Source organism: Solenopsis invicta, chromosome 9, assembly GCF_016802725.1.
Source record: "Solenopsis invicta isolate M01_SB chromosome 9, UNIL_Sinv_3.0, whole genome shotgun sequence".
NCBI lineage: Eukaryota > Metazoa > Arthropoda > Insecta > Hymenoptera > Formicidae > Solenopsis > Solenopsis invicta.
This window is the reverse complement of record NC_052672.1, coordinates 5,300,092-5,324,040: the sequence shown is the minus strand read 5'-3', so window position 1 is coordinate 5,324,040 and position 23,949 is coordinate 5,300,092. Positions and strand designations below refer to the sequence as shown.

At 36.1% G+C, this 23,949-nt stretch overlaps 1 protein-coding gene across 1 annotated transcript in view; it reads right to left on the bottom strand.

Moving 5' to 3' along the window:
- LOC105194251 (death-associated protein kinase related) overlaps positions 1-23,949 on the bottom strand; it is a 147,844-nt gene that overhangs the window by 19,214 nt on the left and 104,681 nt on the right. The window contains exons 2-3 of the mRNA XM_026136768.2: positions 23,694-23,906; positions 22,056-22,194 (exon numbers count right to left, since the gene is read on the bottom strand). Of these exons, the coding sequence (XP_025992553.1) occupies positions 22,056-22,194; positions 23,694-23,906 (352 nt within the window). The remainder of the gene's footprint in view (positions 1-22,055; positions 22,195-23,693; positions 23,907-23,949) is intronic.

The window sequence follows — 23,949 nt, the reverse complement described above, 5'->3', positions numbered from 1 at the left end:
TTTAGTTTGCGCGAGAGTGACGCACAGTCACGTATAGAAATTCCGACGCGGAGTGCGTTCTCGAAGGGCCTTCGCCCTCGACGTGAACGCGTTCCCGGTAACGACAGGCCGATGCAACGTGCCCCAATGCAGCTGCCTACACTCGGCACCTCGCGCATCGGTGTGCATTTTTCGAGGGGACACCACTCGGTCGATCTCGGCGTCCATTACACGCTCGACGGCAATCTCGCGCCACTTAATTTAACGCGCTCAATAAACGACGACGATTCCAACGGAACGCACTCGTCACGTAATCGAGGTAATTAATCGTGATGCGAACGCGCGTCGTCGGTTCGCTCTCTTTCCTATCTTATAGGCCGATGTGAGTTGCCCTGCTGAAAATTTTTTTCACATCACGAAAGCAGATGGGCTCTCCTCGTGCGTCTTCTTCAGGACTTACTTCGTCCTTAATTAACGACGTGAGATGGGCGACGCAGATCCCTTGCGTATTTCAATGCAATGTACTCGCGATCGTCGTTCGTTCAAAAAATTTCGTATCTTTCTTTTAAGGAGGCTCTCCAGTCATTTCACATAATATGAGAACTTGATGAAATACTTTTTCAAGTTTATAACTAATATATACACATAGTGTGTATGTATTGAAGTTTTTCACAATTCTTTCCCCGCATAGTTTCCTTTAAATAATTTTCTATAATATTATTAAGTCTTATAAGAAAAGTTTTGAGTAATTTAATCATAAATAAAATATAAGAATTTTGAGAAACTATTCATAAAAAGAATGGTTCAAGGAACATTTTAGAATTAAAAAAAATAAAATATCGTATTATTTTCGTGTAAGAAATGTTCACGAATTAAACAATTGTCTTTAAATATAACGTCATAGTAATAAAAATGTAGACTTGCTATTACACAATCATTATTCTATAAAATTCTTTTTTATTTTTTTTAACATCAATATTTATCAATTTTGTAAAAAAATATTTTTAAAATAATTAATAAATTATTGTTTTTATTACTTAAATTTTGTTCATTGTTTATTATTTTTTAAATGGCAATGCCAAAAGCTTCTTTGTTAAAAGATATATGAATGAAAAATCATATACGACTCATCTCCATAAGCTGGAAACTTTCATAAGATTTTGATTATACGATACCAATTAAAAATTATCGAAATTAAAAAATTACAAGCTCTTAGGTTTATTCTTCTTTTCCCTAATCAATAACAAAATATTTTGACAATAAATACTCGCATTTTGATCTTGAAATGAATAAATCAAATAATTTAGCTTATGACTTATACATATACAGTTAAAATAATTTTGTTGCAGTTTTAAATAAATAACTTTTATACGAGTAAATTGAATCTACAAATAAATTTTTTGACGAAATTTATTATTTATTAGAATTTTATTAGTATATACAAAAAATTAGATTTAATTAGTAATGCTATTTCTTCAGCAAAGCAAATGACCTACACTGAAAAAAAAAGTTATTAACTTGATTAAATTTCTTCAAGTACTTATGTAAATTTATAGATACCCATACTAAAGTTTAAGTATTTTATGTATTTAAATAAAATACATAAATACTTGAATGGAAGAAATTTAATCAAATTGAAAAATTTGGTCAAGTTAACAACTTTTTTCTCAATGTTCTACAAAACGCGATTTCATACACATAAGAATCAAGAGCAAACAAAAAATTAAAAATAATTTTTAAAAACTAATAAAAGAATTGTACTGAAATTTTACATAGATACCAATCTATGAAATTCATATTTTTGATAATGTTTTAAAGGGTAACACATACACCTTTAATTCGATTCGAGGTTTCCCTAACAACGTCGATCAACAACTTTCGAAATGCGCAAAGCAAGTATTGATCGTAATATAATAAAATATACAATTCGGAAATACTTGCCACCACTTGATTGACCTTCGAGCGCGACTCCCGAACGAAAATAAAGCGTGACTGAATCAAATCGATTGCGTTTCTTTCTTTGGGATAAGCATACGTTTCCTGCAACACGCCATTTATTTCAGCGCAGTCTCACACAACTTCTGAACAAGTTGGCACGGCGTACCTGACGTAAATATCGATCGAATGCACCCTTGCGAATTGTAACAGGTGTTCCTGCACCTCGTAGCGAGCACTTCTGTCGGATGTTGGCGCTTAAGTGCCGCGACCCGCGCAAAAACCATTTGCAGAAAGGACGCGCGTCATTAAATCGAAGCCGACGGTTATTCATCTTGCGTCTTGGCTGTGCAAAAAACTACGCTCCGCGACCATTCTCACGGCCACCATCCGTGCGAGATTTTAACTGTGTCGTCATGTAACATGATTAAGAAGTCTTTCCATTCATGAAGAGAATTTTCTGATAGAAATTATCCTTAAAATCGTGCAAATCGTAGAGCAACATAGACTTGGAAAAATTTTATAATAATCTCAGTAAAATTTAGCATAGTAAAATTATAATAAAATTATTGGAAGTTTAGTAAAATTATAGTAAACTTAGTAAAATTCTTTTCTTGTTATGGAACATGGAAAGAACGGTTTTGAGAAGTATCTAAAAATTTAGCTAGATACACCTTCTGGTCAAAAAGTATCCGAAATTGTCTATTTAAACGAAGCGATGGAACGAAAATCGAAATTTCCTTTTGTCGCCCGTTCAAACAGTCAACAAGGAATACTATTTAAACATTATAAGGCATTTACGTAAAGCAATCCACACAAAAAAAAACAATCGAATCTGTGGAAAGAAGATTCATGGATTCTCCGATAATACACATCCATGTTGGTACGCAACTTTTTAGCCAAAAACTCAACATCATTCCTCAAGCACCGTATTCGCCTTGATCTCCAGTGACTTTTTTTCCTGTTTTTAAAATTCAAACTCCACTTCGTGAAAAACGTTTTAACCCTTTACTGCATGAACTTTTTTTGTCCCCAAAAAATTGTTAGATAAAAACGCAATTACAACAAAAATTGAGCTAAAATATTAAATAAAATTTTTCTTTTTGGTTTGTGCCATATATGGCACATCATGCGGTAAAAGGTTAAGTGACAGAAGTGAAAGAAAACTGAAGCAGCTAAAGGCCGAAAATCCTCATCGGCTTACGAAAAGTATTTTAAAGAATTGCAAAAATGCAAATAAATTTATCCGAATAAATATCAATTTATTTTATTTAACAATTCCTACTTTTTGAGCAGAAGGTAGATCTGAAAATAATTATAAAGGATTTACATAAAGTCACTGCATCAACCAATGAACAAATAAAAAATTGAACTAGTCAATGAACACATAAATGAAATTTTAATACAATTACATTTCTTAATAAAAAATATTTTAATAAAATCTTTATGAAAATTAGGTCATAAAAATAGAATTCATTCGCAATTTATTATTTTAAAGCCTTGTAATTTTAAAACTGTTTTGAAATAGTCATTTATTAATGACTGTTCAGCGACTGATGCAGTGACTCTACGATAAGCAACGCTGCAAGAAACTCGAACATTCTAGCAATCAATTTAAACGTTCTACATAATTATTTTGAGAATCCAACAAAATTATTTTCAGATTTATGTCTAGCTGAATTTTTAGATACTTCAGCAAAACCGTTTCTTCCGTGCACGATTTTGACGGCGAACTGTAAGAAAATTCTGTATGTAGAATTAGATACATCTTACGCAATCGGGTTCTACGCACCCGAGCCTGTCGGAGGAGCGAAGGCGAGGAGATTTCACGGGGAGTTAACGGGGCAAATCTCCACGTCATTATCCGGCGAGGAGTACATTGTCCCCGCAAAACGTAAGAAATCATCCGCGGGATAACGGTGCGCCTTCCGTCTTGCAAACGTATTTTTTTTTCAGCGCACAATGCGACATCGCGCGCGCGCGTGAAAAGTCGGGCGCGAGATGTCTAATCAACGTAAGCGCGCTGGGGGCGAGGAGGAAAGGGGGAACCGTTGTATAGTTATACGCTCGCGCATCTCGCGCTCGTTAGGCGTGTCAATGAGCACGCCTGCAACCCGTAATTAGCCCGCCAATCCGCTTAACAATGTGTGACACTTCGTGAGTCGGCTCGCGTACGTGAGCAAACGGCAATTAGAAACGAGAGCCTTCGAAAAAGGTGGACGACCTGGTTGCTTTACCCGCTTTTCGTGAGCCGGTCGGGGGATCGTTCGAATCGAGGCGGAAACAATTGGCCGGCTGGAGCGCAACTGCGATTAGAACGCGCCACCTTTTTCGATCACGACAATTCCTTGCTTCTCGCGCGAGGTAAGGTGGCAGCCGTTAAGATAAATACGCGCCACGCCGGCCGAGTTCGTGCACGAACGATCAATATCCGCGTCTCGGTACTTTCATTAACGCACAAGCCAATCCTTTCGCCGAGCGATAACCGCGAGAGCTCTCCTCCACCTCCGCCACCGTCTCTTCTCTCGTTCTCTCTCTCTCTCTCTCTCTTGTTTGTTCGAACTTGATTGCGTGCCTAATATGCCGGGGCACGCATACACGCACGCAAGAGTTTCGCACGCGCGGCCTGTGCCCGCCTTCCCCTTTTCTCGGCCACCGGAAGTTTCAATGAATGCGAGAGACGTATCCTCATAAATCCGTCGGCTAAAAAGCATTGGGCTCCGCAGGCGGTTCGTTGCCTCCTTTTCACGCATTAATTTTTTTCCTCCCGAAAGTCCTGTGTTGCAACTTCACGGTTTCCAGACACCGTGCATCGAATGCAATTTTCTGTTTGTTACATTTAAGCTTGTTATATGTACTCGTATATTCCTTCTTCTTAAATTGAATTGCTTAATGATAGAATTGGATACGTTAATATATTTTTGTAACTAAATTAAGTTAAAGTTAATGGCTTTTAAAATTAATTTAGTTATGTTAAAAGTTATTGAAAATACCAAAAACTAACTAGTTAAAAATTACGTTAAAATTAAATTACTTTAACAACCAATTAAACTAACGAGAGATAACAATACCGATTGAAAGCAGTTCTTAGTGCTCAAGAATTTTCAAGGTGAATTTACAAACATTTACAAGGTTTCCCAAACTGCACGCCGAATGTTTTTCCGGACTTAAAACACGGTTTTTTAAAAAGAATCCTAAGTGTAATATCACGAAATTAAATTGCTAATCAATTTAATTATTTTTTAATGCTTGCACGCATTTCTATCCCTCTAATCTCAAAAAACTATAAAGAAATTAGTGAGAAAAATATTACCTCGACCAGGATTATTTAAAAATTATCAAATTAATTTAAGTTGAAGTAAAAGTTAATTTTGAAAAACATTATTTATATTAAATTAGAAATTCGTAATTTTTAAAGTTAGATTACTTGAAATAATTATAATTAAAAAAAACAAAAAAATTGTTAATATTTTATTTGTAAATTAAGTTTCTATAACAACGAAATATTGTTTTTTTTTATAAAGGAATGTATTTTATTCTTTTATATATTATAGATAAATTTTCAGCTCAGGAAAAAAGTTAATAAATCAAAGTTTATTTTTGTGTTTCAAAAATAACTAGTAAAAATTAAAAATTAAATCACTTAAAATTAAGTTAAAAGTTATTAATTTTTTAACTTTATTATTTAACTTTCAATTAATTACTAGCCAATCCTGCTTAATGGATAAAATAGCATTGATTAAAATGTCGCCATACTGGAAGAAATGAAGCAGAAGAAAATGTATTATTTATTTTCATAATAAAAATAATAATTATTAATAATAATGAATGATAATGAATAATAATAGTGTTAATAGTAATAAATTTAACACCATTAATTAATTCTTAATATTAATTGAAATAGCGTAAAAATAAATAATAATTTTCATAATTAATAAAAATATTTAAGAGATTACATCGTTCTTCATTATCTTGTTTTACTTGTGCCTTAATGAGCAGCTGAATGAATAGACTTTATATGTTAGGAAGTTATTTGCGCTGCGTCCGCTGCATGCGTAAATGCATACGTGTGGTAATAATTGATAAATACGCCGGTTGATAACATATATCGCGACGACACGCACGTTTTATCTCCGCGTTATGGTAATAAAGCGGAATACGACTTGCTCGCTCGGCAAACTCGTTGGCCATTGTGTTCGTGATGCGAGAAGTACGCATTAATTCGCGTCTTAATTGCCTAATAAATGCGAATGAGAACATCCTGTGTAGTATCTTCTGAATGTAATTTCGTTGAATTATCAAAAGTATTGAACCATCCAGCCGAGGGATACATATATTCATCAAATTACAAATAATTAATTCTTCGTTTAATTGACTGGCTGCGCGTTACGCAGAACCCCAAGTACGACGTTAATCGACGATTCGCAAGAATTAATTCGACGAATCGATCATCAGTTCTCTCTCTCTGCCCGCGGACGAATAAACGCGAATTGTCTTATTAAAGCAAGTCGGACATCCGTCGCTTTTCATCGGATTTTCTAAGGAAGAGAGGCGATCGACCTCGCTCGCCTCTCGAGATTCATCAATGAGCCGCTCGTTGGCCTCGCAGCGAACTCTTCTTACCAGGAACTACATCTCGCGATGAAGAGCTCGGCTGAGAAAGATGTATATATCATCGTCTGTTCATTAGGCACGGCGGTGTATTCGATGAAATCGATTCATCGAGCTCTTAATGGGAGATCCTAGTACCACCCCGTAGATCCGCGAGCTGCAGGCGCGTCTTTATGATGCTGAGATGCTCACATGGGTGCCACGGCTCAGGAGAATCATTATTACATGAGCGAGTATTATTCTTAAAATGCATTGTGTAGTAGTATATTATACATCACGCAGCAAGAAAAGTGATATCGGTTGAAAGTATATACATATATATAATTTTTCAGGAGAAAGATAAATTGCGCATTTAAAAATTAATTAATTACTTATGACAATATTAAACACAAGTCAACTCAAAGTTAATAAAAAATAGCCAGTTTCAAGTTCGTTAGAAGTACGGCTATAATCTATAAAAAAATTTATATATGTTTAGAAAATTTATTGCAAAATTATATTGGAACATAATTTAAAATTTACCCTAAGAAAAACATGAAACAAAAATAAATATTTTATAATAGTCTAATGTCTTTAAATTTTGACATAGTCTCACATATTTTCATTGATGTATCCTTCTCGAGCTTTTATTACAGCAGAATACATTTTTGGCATCCTTTTTATTGGTTTAAGTAGCGTTTCCGCTGGAACAGCCTCTCCCAGGCAATTTTTAGAACATCAAAGAGCGTTATTTAATTCTTTGGTCGGATCGTTCGAATGAGCCCATTTAAATCCCATAAAAATTTTATTTTTGGGTGTGGGTACGGCGAATGAGGAGATCAGACAATGTTTTTAGTGTTTTGAGTTTTATATTTCATTTTCGAGGTATCCCTAGAATGATTTTAACGCATGTTTAGGATCATTATTCTGTCAAAACACAAACACCCTTATTAACTCAGTAACTTTGTTTTTAAATAAGATTATTTCGACCGAAGTATAGAAACACAAATAAATTGAAGCTTAAGCGGTCATAGATCTTAGTGCTAAAATAACGTTTTTTTTGTGTGATTTTACGTACAATTTCTAATTCTCTAATTATATAATATTTGATGCCAACAGGTATATCTACAAATGTTATTTCAGCTAAGATCTAAGTTTGCTTTTATTGAACGAATAGGGAAACATCGCATAGCACGTCCCAATTTTTAATCGGTATTGTACATACATATATATACAAACAAAAATACAAAAGATTTCCAATTAAGAAAAATACAAGGAGATAATAAAATTATATTATAAGTGTAGAAAAGTGTAGAAAAATAAATAACAAATACAAGGTAACAAATATGAATGTAAGATGCAATTGAGACGCAAATATATTTATGCCATAACAAACAAGTCGTCATAAATAAATTGAATGCTACTTGCAATGATATAAGAAATATAAAAAAAATAAAGACATAAGCATAAAAAAATTGCATAAATCAACAATTAAAAGTTAACATGACAAATAAGAAAACTGAGAAACCCAGTTAATTTAAAAAACTATCTTATTTTTACTTATGTCATCTTTTTCGTTTTCATTTTTTTTCTGTTTTTATTTGTATCAACTTGTGCTACTTTTCCTGATTGAAGGTTAATGTGAAAAAAATATCTGAAACACTATCCGCATATAATGCAAAATTCGAAAAATTTCGCTTTGTGTCACTTTTCTTGCGGTGATGCCATATTTTCTCTATCACTCTACTATTAATCACTCGTCACAAACGACAGAATCAGAAAACACGCGGTGTTTACGGTGAGTAACGCATATCGCATACGATGAAAGACGTTGACGCGATGCGACACGCATCTCAGCTCGCAATCGTTTTCATTTTTAATTGTGTAACATCCAGAGAAGCTAATATTTATTTCCGTCGTTACGTGGAATGTGCAGATGTCACGGGACGCGGAACCGAGAGCTGACGTCGCTGCATGCGATTCGACTTCACATTTGGGGCAAGCTTTACGAGTCGACTGCAAAGATCGCTGACGTGATCGTCGGATTGTCATCGCGAGTGAGGACTCGGTCGTGTGATGTAACGTCGCTTTACGCGGTAAACGATTATTACCTTCTCCGCACGGTGATTTTGCTGCTGTTGCCGCTGTTAGCGAAAGCGAGCACGTGAAACTGCGACAAGCACTAAAACGTGTCGCAATTACTTAGACAGCACTTCGTTACGGGAACGCCATTCGCTTTTGTACCATGTCGCGCGCGCTTCGCGGTTTTCTTCATTGTTCCAAATGTGTCTCGCCGGAACAAACGAGCGCGAATGTCGAAATTTCGGAGCGTGCACTCGTTTCTATCGTCACTGGCTTGATTTTCAGATATAGTACATGTAATACTAACGCAGATTCATAAGAGAATGCATACTGAGATAAAATAAAAATCTATATATCTACCATTACATACAAGAAATACGAAAAGAATGGAAATTTTACCAAGCGGATTGATTTAAATAAAATTGAAATGCTTATGATGAAGCTGCAGATTTCCGTCGTCTTAATAGTTTCTACTGCGCAACTGTGAAACGACATTACTCACTATGTTCGCAACGAAATATTGACGCTAATAACATTCTGTAGACGCGCGCTAATTGCATAGCGTATTGCTCGGTGATTAGATTCGGAAAGAAAGAAAGAGAAAGAGAGGAACTAGTCGCTTGAGAGATTAGCTTCTGCCGCCTCACCGGCTGTCGCTCTTGGCCAACCAAGTCCTCCTCTTGCGACACGTAAAAGGCTACTAATTGACCGAGAAGTGTGACGATAAGCGACAAAAAAAAGGTGCGAGTAAACGCTCCAAAGTCTCGGTCTGTCACGCGGTGAAAGGATTAGCCGTCCGTTAAAGAGCAACGCGCTAATTGAGAGTCCTTGGCGGACCGCAAAGCGATTTCGAGACGCAGGATTCGAAGGGAACGCTCATTTTCGACTCGCGACACCTACGCACGCCACGTGAAAGCCACATCAATTATATATAGATACATAAAATAATGATATATATATATATATATATATATATAAAATGGTGTGGCTTGGCGCGAACTTGGCACAAGTCCGCGCTATTCGGCGCCGATTTTATCGCCGATATTATTACGCGCGTCTATTATTAGCGGGCGGTAATATGCGCGGCCCGACACGCGACTTGCCCACGTTTATCATCGCCCCGGCGATTTGTTGCTCGAATAAACAAGTCGTCGGCGCATTAAATCCGCGTGGCGATATATATCTGTATCTACGAAATATCGCGCGACCGAGATTGTCGTAGGCGCTGCTCCGCTGCGCCTACCGAGCGAAGAGCGGACGGACGACCTATTTGCGACGATTGCGATCGAGGGAAAAATACTCTGTCGTCAAGAGAGAACGTGTTTTAACCGTGCTGAATACGTGGAACGATATAACAGATTTGAGCAACAAGGTTGCTTTCCTCTGACTTCAAACGTCCAACTTCAACGGTGCTTAGATATTCCGGAATTCTTGAGAAATCTCGAAAACACTCGAGTTACTACGAACTACGAATTACTACACACTAAAAAAAAATATATATTCTCAAAGTAAGAGGATTTTATATAATACTATGTAGGCCCTGCTAACACATATTCTTAGTGCATGTAAAAATATATTTCTTTTTTCTCTAAGAATATTCTTTGAAACTACGTTGAATAAATTTCTTCTAATAAACTTCTAAATAATGCATTTTATGCAGATCTTGTTTTATTTGATGTCTGAAACAATTATGTTGTTATAATTCAACAGCCAGTGTAGTGTGCCAATGTAATGTGTTATTGTTCAAAACTTTTAACATCGTGATACTTATAATGGAATATTTAAATAATGGAAAAGGATGAGAAGATAGTAAAAAAGACTGAAGAGCTAATATAATTAACTCAGACAACATACAGAAGAATTGTATTCACTGCTTAAGAATTTCTTATTTTTATAGTAGTCTCTCCTAAAATGAACACCAAAAATTATTCTTAACTTCAGAGAGAATTTATTTAAAGGATAGAATAGCAGCACATATTCTTAATTTTTATAAAGATATATGTATAAGTAAGATAAGCTTTACTTTAGGATTGATTTTCCACAGATATGAGAGAAAATTTTAAAATAGTGAATTTTAGTGGAACAAGCACTATTTTTTTTGCCTTTTAAAAAAATTAAATATTTAAATAAACTAATAAAAATTATATTAATCTTTAAAACGTACACGTTGTCTGACTATGAGACGATTGAATTAACTCTTTAAGCCACTTTTTATTACCGTTTCATCCATTATTTAAATATCACAATGTTTAAAGCTTGGAGCATCAAACTTCCTACATTACATTCACTATGTTAAGATGTAAGATACAATTGTTACAAATACCAAAATAAAACATGATCTGTATAAAATATCATTATTCAAAAATTTATTAAAAAGAATATGTTCTCAGATTCAAAGAATATTCTAGAAATGAATATATTCTCATTCGTGCAGAATATGTATTAAAAGAACTTTTAAAGTATACAATAGTCCTCTTATATTAAAATATAATTTGATACATGTATGTTTGAAAGATCAGTAATTAAAATTTTTACTAATTTGTTTTTATCTTTATAACCTTCTAACCGTCGGTTTTTGTCGAGCTGAACGTTTTTGAGAAATTTTCGTGGTATTAAAGTATTGTTACATTCTTGAATATTATAATAATTCTATTCAACAAAATGTGACAAAATATTGTAAATATTCAGAAAAATATCACAAAGCTTGAATCTTTTGTTAATAATATTTTTATACCATGAAAATTTTTTAAAAGTATTTTGTTCGAAAACGACTCAAACACAATTAGAAGATTAAGATCACTATGATCAACGACAAACAGTGCACGTTCCAAGAATTCAATACCCTAGAATCAATCCTAATCTCATCTTACATATCCTTCAAAATTAAAAATATTTAATACTAATTCTTCAGAAGAATTCTCTTGAAAGTAATATCATTGCTTTGCTAAAGTCAAGAAAAGAGCTTGTAATTAATAATAACTTAGTTCTGTGTTAAGATCCTTTTGGCGTCTATTTTAGATGAAACTATTCTAAAAATAAGATAAAAGTTCTTAAGCTGAGAATAGAATTTTTGTCGGTGAATCGTACGGGTCGGGGATACGTTCTTTCTCACGGTCCGCTATATTCCTTCCAATATCTACCGCGATGCAACAATTAAAAATCGCGAGTAAAGGGTCGACCTGGTGGCCATGTGAAAAGGGAGGCTTCCGTATTCCGAATAACTAGAATTCCACACACACATTGCGCAGCATGCGGTACAGAACCTTTATCGGCGTTTTACGATCGCCGTCGTATAGATTTCACGGGCAAATGCACGAGCCGTATTTCCTATTTTTGCAAGCTGCCCGTTTGATAGAGCGTGCCCTCAGCGCGCGGACTGACCGCTCTCGTCTATTCTCGAATCGACGGACGGGCATTCCGCGGCTAGAAACGACCGCCCACAAAGGATAAGCCGCAGAATGGATCGCGCAACCGGATAACGGGAATGGACGATTTTCCCACAAACGCACACGCGTAATTCTCCCTCGAAAACTAGAGAAAATCTTCAAAAAAAAAGGGGGGAAAAAGAAAAGAACCGTTGGCGTTGAGTTTTCAACGGATGAGCCTGTAAATTCTTACTTCATTTTTTTTTAGCAAAAATAAAATCAAGATGCAAAAAGACATGGATATTATAGACAGCTGTCTCGTTTCATTTGTCTACGCGACCGCGCGCCTCCGTTCCCCTAATTAATATTTGCCAACGTTCTCTACGTGATGGATGTGCGTGAGTAACGTTTCGGGCCGACTCATCGTGACGGAATGCAAAACCGAGCATCAGGATCGGTCGGCGGCTCTGGGAAAGCGCGGGAACACATGGGGAGATCGCAATTAACACGGCTTCGTCGTGCAAATTCTCGAATTTGCACGGCCGGCGGACGCCGAGTTATTTCTTCGCGCGCGGTGTTCTCGCGCTCGCGCGACTTCTCTCCGGAGCGGCGCGGCGCGGAGCGGTGCGGCGTGTCGCACGTCGACGGATATAGCTGCTCCGTTTCGAGCACGGTGAACTAGCACGGTGTGAGGCTGGCTTTAGAACACCGGCGCCCGAAAGTTCGTGGCCGCCGGCCAAGAAGGCCCCTTTGGACGCCGGCCAAGGAATTCGCGTGCATTTTTCCATTCATAACCGCGAAATCTATATTTGGCCGCGGCATATCGCGCGAATTCGTGGCACGACGTTATTTTTAGGATGAACCCGAATGCGCTCGTTAACTTATTCGTCGGCCAATTGCCTTTCTCGGTCGGCGCTACGTACTAGACGCGCGTCTTACGTTTCGCGCAACGTAGTGACATGAATACCAAATGTTTTTCCATTTAAATATAGAATTAATTATTTCGAAAAAAAAAAAAAAAAAAAAATTTCGTCAGACAGTGTTAAGGATGTCACATTTCAAAGTATTTTATTATGGCCACTCTCTGCCATTATCTCTGTCATTATCTCAGGTAATGAATAGTAATTACTTATGGAATCATATATCTGTAACCTGCCGTTACATGGCGCTAACATATCAATACATAATAAACCTGTTTTACGAAACATTTTTACTTTCGAAACTTTTTCAAGATACATTGTAATATTTAATTACACATATTTCATCATTTATTTTGAGCGTGTTATTACACAAAAGTTTGAGTATCTGTGTAAAATCTCAACACAATTTTCTTATGGATTCAAAAGTCATTTAATTTTTGTTTGCTCTTGAGTTTTACGTAAAATCGAATTTTGTTATATTTAATTGTAAGTTTGATGAGAAAATAGCAATTACAAATTGAATCAAATTTTTTATGTATGCTAATAAAACTCTAACAAATATGCGTGCAAAAATTCATTTGGATCCACTTACTCGCTTAAAAATTATTTAGATACCTAAAAATTGCAGTACAATATGACCATTTATGCTGCCAAATTATTCTGTTCTACTGTTTGCAATTGGTTTCAAAACCAAAAGTTGAATATTTATGGTCAAGATTATTTTATCAATAATATGATTGATTCTTGCTTTTAATTCTTCACTGATTCTAGTGAAACTCAACATAATAAAGAATCAATGAGTGCTCCACTTATCTGCTTTGTCCGCTGAATACAGACATTGATTTAGAAAAAAAAGAATATACATAAAAAGCTTGCAGTTTATAATTTTTGATTTTAGTTGGTATTGCCTAAACTAGTACTTAATTGTTGCAAAAGATTTAAACATATATGATAAATGATAATAGAAGCAGGAAAAAAAGAAAAAATCATTCGGCAATGTTCAAGTCATAATAACTAAAATGTACTTCGAAACGCGTTCTTATCGCGAATATTCTATGAAATTGCATTTTATTGCGAAAACGACTGCGCGGAACACTTGTGGAGAAACGTGGATAAATATCGCGTCGGAGTACCGTCCATAAAAGTTGTTATCCATCTCCTTGTATTTTATATTTGCTGTGTACCTACGGTATGCAACGTACATGCATTTAAAATAATTCCGCCGCACATCCGCTTTGATGCGCCGTCACACGTCGATATGAACAAAAGCACAAGATTCACCGCGACATTCAGTATTTTCGCAATATGCAAAGCCGATGCGCATCTTGGCTGGCTGCCAAGACATATCGGCCGTCGAAGCCTCGTGTCTCGGCTTATTTTTCTCGGCATTCTTGAATGGACGCGCGAAAAATAAACGCCGTTCGCCCTCGCGGGTCAATGAATCGAAAACGTTGCAGAGCACTGCATCTGAATAACGATGATTCACTGCTGGACGAGAAAAAGGAGACTATATATATCACTTCAATCCATTCAAATTAATTAGTCGCCATCCCTTGTGGAATTCGCGATTCGAAAATGCCGATTTGTTGTGAAGATGTACAAATAATTCGAATTCGAATAATCCGATAATTTTGAATCATCGATTCGAATTTATTTTTAAATCTGAAAGGTTCGAATCCAAATAGTTTGAGAATATTTATTCATTGATTTTTAATCATGATTTGATTTCGAATCGAATACTTTCTTTATCAATATCTCCCGCGTTACCGATCTTGTATTGAGGCGCGTATCAGCGTTCCAATTTTCGTTCATAATCGTTTGTCGATTTTCTAAAACTTTTTTAAATTTTACATTTTATTACCAAAAAATTTATGTATACTACGGACAATCGTTTTTATAAATTTGTTTCAACATTTCATAATGTTTGTAATTTTATGAAATTTGAAACAAAACGTAAAATTGCATTATATTTTTGTAATAAAGTTAACTACAGTACTATCTCTTCGACAATAACATTGTTATTTACATTACACGTATACAGTCTATAAAATATAAACACTTAGCAAATATAACTTGAGAGTGCCACTAATTGCAAAAGACAGCTTGTACAAAAAAATTGAAAAAATTCTGTTATTCTTCAGACATACTCTTTGTACATATCAGTTGGATAGTAACTAATAATAAAAATAAAGTTAAAAAATTAAAAACTTTTAAATAATTTAATTATTAACTTACTAGTTATTTTCAAAACTCATAAATAAATTTAGTTTATTGACAATGAGTTTAAAATTCGGGCCGATGAAAATGTTACATAGATATGAGTACGGCCTTTATTAGTCACAACAGATCTTAGTGCTGAATAATTATTTAATTTATTAACTTTTTTCTATATGTTAAAAATGTATTTATGTAAAAGAAAAAAATTATAAAAGAAACAATATTGTCATATAAAAAATAGTATTTTTTTGTTATTTCATATAAATTTAATTTACAAATAAGATATTAAATTTATTTAATAATCTATATTATAATATATTGTTTTGATTAATCTAACTTTAAAAACTTACAAATTTTTAATTTAATATAAATGTTTTTCAAAAGTAATTTTTAATTTAACTTAATTTAATCTAATTTAATTTTTCATCTTGTTTAATTTAATTTAACGTAACTTTTAACTAGTTAGTTTTCTGTTATGTAACTTTTAACATAACTAAATCAATTTTATAAGCCATAAACTTTAACTTAATTTAATTGAAAAAATACATCAACTTGCTCAACCTTGATACATACTAACTTATAAAACGTATACATGTACGTATACCTGTATACTTATTCTCTCATATCAATTATAAATTTTTACTTAACACATTAACAATTTTTTATGATTATTTTATAAATTCTTGAAGTAATTAATTTTCTCGTTTATTTAAAAAAAAAAACGGAAATCTGTAACGTCACAAAAAGCACTTTATTACGTTCAAATTAGCATGTAATGTAAATTTGGAAAAACTTAATTCAAATCCGATTAATATTCGAATCGAAGAGATTCAAAGAGATTCGGTTCAACGTGAAAATTTCAGATGCAATTTAATTCGATTTCGAACGTCTTAAATACGATTCGACCTCGCAAATACTTTACTGATTCGCACGCTTCTACTTTGTAGTTGATCCTTTGAGTCTCGTGAAAAAAATCCGCGGAATGTTTATAATGACAAAATATCGCTGAAATTGCGTAGTTTACCGCAATAGCGCTCGTATCATCAAACGCTAAATTATCTTATCGGTTGAAAAACACCGCGATATCAGGATGACTTCGTTCCGATGCGTAATCGTCGACCTTATCACAGGATCGATAAGATGCGGTAAAGGTCGATGCGAACGTGCGATATTCAGCGGCGCGGTCGCCGCGGCGCTGTGAAGAAAAGATTCAATTACGAAATAATCGACGGTTAGTTACGATCCTATAAATCTTGCGACTCGCGCGCAAAACGACGAAAGGCGACGCGTGTATTTATCGGCCAGTGATGAATCGACGCGATTAACGCGAATTCGCGAAGTCGAGTAATTGGGTTGTATAACTGCTCGTAGTCGTTACGCGAGTCGTCACGTTAAAAAGGAGATTCAGGACCCCGAGAGGAGGCCTGAAACGTGCCCGGCCGGCCTGTGCGTACCCCGTCTCGCCCCGCAGCGCGCCGTGCCGCCGGAACATTATTAATACAACTCGTTTACCTTGGCTCACCCATATCGATCACGCCGATAATCGATAAACACGTACTCCGTATACCTACGCGCGCACGCGAGCGCGGTGTGCAAATCGCAAATTGCAAATCCTCACCGCCAAATAGGAAAGACTGGTTGTCAGCTGGGGCACGCGTGACACACGCTCTCGCATAAAGTTCGCCGTCTCGCGCGCGTCGCAACCCTTCCACGCGAAGAATCCGACCGCTCCCGCGGATCGTAGACGGAATTAACGTTCGCGCGCTCGTCGCATTCTTATTTTCGGCGCGGGCGACACGCGACGCGTGCACTAATAAGATGACGAGGCGTACGAAAGTTAAAATGGGATTTATTTCTGATTGTCGCCGCAACGGGACCCCGGCGCGATAAACAAGCTATTTTTAGTCCCGCGCGAGAGATCACTCGTTGGAAGATATTAAACGGGTATTCGGCTCAATTGCGTTCCCTATGGATCATCGTTCGGTGCTCGGCGTCCGTCGCGTCGAACCGCAGTTTATTCCCGGCCCATCGAATCCACCCGCGATCCGAGAGAAAGGGAGACTAAAGCCACCGGCTCAATTACGCGACTTTTATGAAACATCAACGCCGCTTGAATGGGGTGCTCCTGCCGCAACGAAAAATTATTTTTAGCCCCACGGAAAACCATGCAGAGGGAGAGAGAGAGAGAGAGAGAGAGAGAGAGAGAGAGAGATCCGGGAACTTGACGCGAAACGTCACATCGCGCCGAGAGCGGCGACGGCGGCGGCGGCGAAATACGAGGGGCTATTTCCGTACAGACGCCCCCGACGCCGCATACAAAAATATTTCGTGGGACAGAAACGTCCCATTCGCGCCCATTTCGTGGCGGCATTCCATCGCCATGCGCTGTTTCGTGGCGTTACATCGTTTCGCAGGCCGCGCACGTGTTCGCGCGCGTGTCATCGATTCCTTAATAGAATGCGTCGCGCCGATCGATCTACCCCGCGCGGAAGAAAAAAAAAGAAGTATATCGCGCTCGCCGCCGCGGGCAGGCAGGCCGTGAGTCGTGAGATCGACGATTACGACGGAATTCAGAAACGTCGAAGGGAGAGGCGCGTGGGATTAGATGAATCATCGAGAGGAGTGCACGGGCGATACGCGTCCGATCTATTTTCATTTCTTCCACCGCGAAGTGTCAGGTGACATAACGGCGTGGACGGTAACGCAAGACCGATTGTAAATGCTCTCTCTGTTTGTCTCTGTGAGACTTGCATGCGTGCACGTGCGAAAGGTATTATGCGCGCGCGAAAAAATGTCCGCGCTTAGAAACTTACATTTGCCGCTTGTAAAACGAAACGATTGTCCATTGGAGATATCTCGCTACTTGCGAAGGAAACTTTCTCGTAAAATTTACCCTGAAAGTCATGATGGTTTCGAAGAATTTTGTGTGATTTTCTCTGTTTAATCTTTTGTAGTCACTCCTGTTGTTGGACTCCTCAAAAAAAAGAGGCTCTGATATTCATAGTCGAGTCTTATTTCACGACTCTTCGTCTTAAGCGATGTCTTAAGATGCTAATTCTGTTCTCTGATTGATTGATGACATCTTAAGATGGTACTTAAGACGGTCTTAAATATAAGAATCGACTATGAATACCGGTGTATATTTCCAAGTTCTTATTTCGAAATAGGACACACTTGACACACTTCATACATTTTTTTTTTTTTCAAAAAATGTTTTCTTTATTTCTCAGAATAAATAGCTTTTTCGAAACGCAAATTTACACTATTTTATTTTAAAGTATTCATATATTTTTTAACATGTTATAATTAAAATCTTTACAAAGCTTCTATATTTTTGCAATGTTTAATGTAGCAGTAAATTTTTTATTTCAAAAACGAAAACTGTGAATACGGTAAATTTGCTGAGGTCATTTTGCCCCCGATTTTACCATTACGAAGTTTTCAAAAGTAACAATGAAGAATTAATATCTAAATTAATATCTACATATTTTATGCTAATATTTTATATTTTTTAAAACAGTAAAATATAAAAAAATGTTTGATTATTTTTACTACACTGTACAATGAGAAATTTCAATGATTTTAAAATATGTTAATATAAGGTCAGCACGTAGGAATTTAAAAAACAATTGAGTAATGCAAGGCCAATAAGACGAGCGAAAATTTGGATGTTTATAATAAATATTATTTTTTTAATTTGACATTCGACACAAACGTTTTGACTCTACAGAGAGTAGTGCTGCATTGTTACATTTATGGAGAGTTATAACGCAGTAGTGTTCATTTTTAAACGCAAAGTGTTTTTTTTTTAAAACGCAATGAAAATCCACATAAACGATTGAGTTGAAGTCATTCGTCTGAAAGCCTCTTGATTGATTCGTTATTTCCTATACGCGAACAAATCGTGTCAGAACGTTAAATCTACTGATTCTGAAGAGGACTCCGTAGAGTCGAAACGTTTGTGTCGAATGTCAAATTAAAGAGATAATATTTATTATAAACATCAAAGTTTTTGCTCGTCTTATTGGCCTTGCATTACTCAATTGTATTTTAAAATGTGTTGGAGAGTTTATGATTCTTTATCGTTTTAAATAAATGACACATAATGATAAATATATCTCTTATATCAATTTTACAATACAGCATAATATTTTTAATGCGACTTAGTCATGATAATTTTATTATTCAAAATGATTCATCGACGCGCTATTTATGCCATAAATAAACAATATATAACACATTTATCAACAGAAGAAATAATTTAACACGTAAGACATTCATAATTCAGTGCTTTCAGATTCGAATTCTATCAGGATAAATGAGTTTTTCAAAAGAGACGATTCATAAAGAAAAATTTCATATCACTATATAAAAAAATTTTGTCTTAAATTGTAAAAAAATTTTACCTTAGAACATTTTACAATGCTGCATCGTAATTTTTATGAAGCACAATACAATATAGATTCAAAACCGTGATTTGTACACAACAAATTAAATAGAAGATGATTATAGCAAGATTTTGATGCTGAAATAATCTTTCATATGTGATTTTTATATACAGCTTCCAATTTATTCGAATTGCGCGCCGTTACTTTTAATTTCAAACACAGCTCTTGAAAATGAACTAAAACATCTATCTACTATTATCACATAATTAAATTAAAAATCAAATCAATAATACCAATACTAACTAGAATTTCTAAAATCCTCCCCACTCCAAAGAAGGTAAAACATCTGTTGCGAAAAATATTATCTTAGCTGAGATTTGAACTTGGACTCCCCTACTATTCGGGTGGGCATCTTAACCGAGGCACTTGGCCCATCTTCTATTTAATTTGTTTCATTTTATTAAGCAGTTTATAAATGTATTTTCAAATTTCAAAAATTCAATTATTATTATTCAAAATATTTGATAGAGGTATCAAGTTATGCAAAACAAGCGACTACAAAAGAAATTAGAGAAAATTACCTAAAATTCTTCAAAATGCAACTATCATGATTTTCCGGTAAATTTTATGAGAAAAATTTTCCTTCGCAAGTAATGAGATATCTCCAATGAACGTTTTGTTATTCACATTAAAATTGTAACGAATTTTGCGGCACAATATTAAGAAAAATTTTCTTCGTCTACTTCGATTTCCGGAATTACTTCGACCAACCGTGCTATTAATTAAAAATGAGCTAGTATGTTATAATAAAGCTGATTAAACACTTATCCATGATCTAAATTAAATATTAATTTTATAATAGCAAATATTATATTATGAATAATACAACTTTTTCGTTTTTAAGTAAAAATCTATAATTATTTTCAATAAAATAATTACTTTGCACATTTTATTTATATAAAATAATATCAATATGACATTTTAAATGATATGTATACAATAGCTGCAATCTAGCGTGCTTAACGCTATTCGACTTACGACCGAAGTATCTAGGAATGTACGTAGAGAGATACCTACATTCGTTTTGTTTCTTAAACCAAATTTTAGAAACGTATTTTGAGAATAAGTATAAATTTCCGGCAATTGTGATTGATTGATCGTCTCTGAAAGAGTACACAGGAAGCATGTACTTCTCATTTTGCAAAATACGTTTCTTCAGTTTAACACAATCAATTACCTTCGCAGCTAATTGCCTTGTTTCTCAGTCAGTAGGCGTACATTTCCGCGAAAAAAACGTAATAAGATACACGGCAGGCGTATCAAGGAGGATGTTAATCTTACTCTCGGAGGAGAGAAGAAAGACGCCGGGAAGTTTTATCCGCCTTGCGAAACGTACCGCGTCACGCGAGGTGTATACAGGTCGGCGCACAGGAATCGCCCCTGATCAGCCGATTTGGCAGAGAGAATCGCCGTGCACGTAGGCGTTTACATAACAATTTAGGTCGATCGTGCGGACCGCGACACGGAACGCGCGTAGCCCCGCAGCTGAGAAATTGCCAGAGGCGCCCGAAATGTCGTCGCTCACTTGCCAGAGAGTTTCTTTCTCGCAACGACGTGCGACGGCTCGCCGAGATTCGGCGCGATAAAGATGCCCCGGGCCCGAGATTCGCGAACGTTTTTCAGAAAGGGAGAGAAAAAACAGGGAAAAGAGAGAGAGAGAGAGAGAGAACGTGATGAACCAATTCTTTCTCTTCACCGGCCGCGATATTTTCACCGATAAAGCTCGGACTACCGGTGCACCTCTTCTCTCTCTCTGTCTCTCTCCCCCGAGAACCATCGTTCTCTCCGCAAAAATTATCTTTATCGCATCGAACGAATCGCCAGTTCCTCTCATGTGATTGTTTCCATCGTGATAATTCGCGGTTACTTGCTGCGCGCCAAAAGACGCCTCAGGTGAAGGCCTCTCTGCGCTCCGTGCGCTCCCCCGAGTGCACCGGAAAAACGAGATAAGAATTATTTGCACGAGCGACAATCTTCGCCCGTTATCTCATGCCTCGCTTGTTATTTTTAACGTCTGGAGATACACCGGAGAAGCAAATCACATCGCGTATCTCGCTCGCGATTCCACGGTTTATTCCCCAATCTTCCAGTTGCAAAAGAAAAACGAACGTTAACGGGAGGAATTTATTATCGCCGATAAAACCGTGACACAGACAGTATTCGAGCAATGAACCGCCTAGAATTATCCGTCCAAAATATACGTGTTCGCGGTAATTTTTAAATTCACACTCCAAGTAAGACAAAAAAGTTATCACTCAACGTAATTGAAAATTATAAGTATTTTCTGAAAAAAAAAAAACTTGCAGAACTAACGTTATAATTGAATAACATACTTTTCTCTTCTCGGAAAGAAATCGTCGGGGCACGCTGAACCGTGGATATTTATATTCTTTGAGATACACATGCAGTTTTGGATGTTAACAGCCACACCTTCGTCAGACAGTGGTCGGCGCGGCGCGGAACGGCGTTAGGCCCGCCTTTGCCATATAAACGTAGTTCGAGTGTTTGAAAACACTTACCTTGATGTCGAGGTGAGCCACGTTCAGGGAATGCAGAAAGGCTATCCCGTCCAAAATCTGCTTCAGCAATCTGGCGACCTGTCGTTCCTCTGGAACTTCGTCCCGGTCGAGTATCATTTGTAACTCGCCGCCAGGAGCCCTGTCGCAATAAACATCACATGTCTCGCACACGTCTGACTTGCACAATATTTACATTTAGCGCGTACACTTATTCGCGCGGCGCGGCGCGACCGGCGGTTTGTTCCATAAATTCATTCAAATACACAACGCGAATTAAGGTTTAAATCAAAGTTTACGCTCTTGTCCCACTTTTTCAATAATTAGCAGCTGTTACGACACATAGAAAGTTACTCGCCATATCGCCACTGTCCATCATAGTTTTAGTTCGTTTCATTGTTTTAGCTTGTTTCATTTCAAAACTCCCTTCTACTTGTAAGTCAATTTTTGCCAAAATTGAGATATTGAAGGATTCAGAATTAGGGAAGTTAAATAGATATATAATTTCCTTCAACAGATCATTCATCTATTCATTTAGAGATAACAGTTGACACGAACGTCGTTCCATCTTTCTCGATATTCAACAAAACAACGTACGTGTCGACGTGTGTCATTTAATGGAATGCACTTAATTACCACATTTGTAAAACATTCCTTTTATAGATTAAACAACAGGTCCACAAAACTATCAGTCACATGAGAAACATCATAAATCAGTGTCTGTTTTCCTTGTATTATACTCTAAAAATATACTCAATAATGAATCGCTTCAGCCTACCAATGCAATACGAGTTTTTTCTTACTGTGTATTTTTCAAGTTAAAAAAAAACCTATTTTAGTTGTTATTAATGAAAATATTATTTTATTTCATTGAGGAATAACATGAGTTAAAATTTTCTTTTTGTAAATAAGTTTTGTAAGCGTTCCATTTACTTATACTCATTTTCACCAATAAGGATTAACTTTAACTTAAACTTATTCTTTGTTTTTCTAGTGCTACAAATTAGAAAAAGCGAAAGAAGAAATTAACCCCGAGATGAACTCTGAAATGTTACTACGAATAAATTTTCATCCAAGTGCTAAATCAAACTTAGAACAGTTATTTTTATTTAAATTTAATAGCTTGATATTTAAAATGATATTTAAAATGACATTTAATAAGATTTTTTTACATTAAAATAATATTGAATAAGTTAAATCATTTTGAATACCTTGCAACCTGTCAATATATTCTTAGCGACAAAATAGACATAAAAAAATGTGAAAAAATTCTTAATCATAAATAAATTTTTAAAACAATGTTAATATGCAGCAAAATATGAGTAGCATTTCAGGGATAAAATTAATCTACTTTGTTGGAAATGGATATTAATGTATGAGATAATGAGCCATTTTTAATTATTTTTAGTATTACAGTTTTGTAAAAACTAGAGTTTTTTTTCAGTTTTTCAAAAAAAAGATTTTTTTACTTATAGAATTTCTCAAATGATAGATTCAAATAATAAATTATGTTTTATGGTCTATAATAAACCAACGGTTCACAACCGCCGCGCCAAACGGTAAAAATGATATATTCGATTCGAAGGATGCGTTCAAGATGATCCGAGAATATAGGCGATTGAAAAACGTCCTTGTACTTACAGCTCGAGGACGAGCACCATCTCGGTGTTGGTCTCAAAGACCTGATGAAGGGAGACGAGACGAGAACAATGGGCCGCGGCATCCAGCACGGCGACCTCGTGAAGCGCTTCCGCTCTGAGCTCCTGAGCCCGCCGTCGCTTCCTCAGAAACTTGGCGGCCCACTGCCTGCCGCTGGATCTCTCGCGGCATCTCCTCACCGTTGCGTATTTACCTCTGTAAAAAAAACGTCATACATGAATCTTGAGAATGTTTGGAC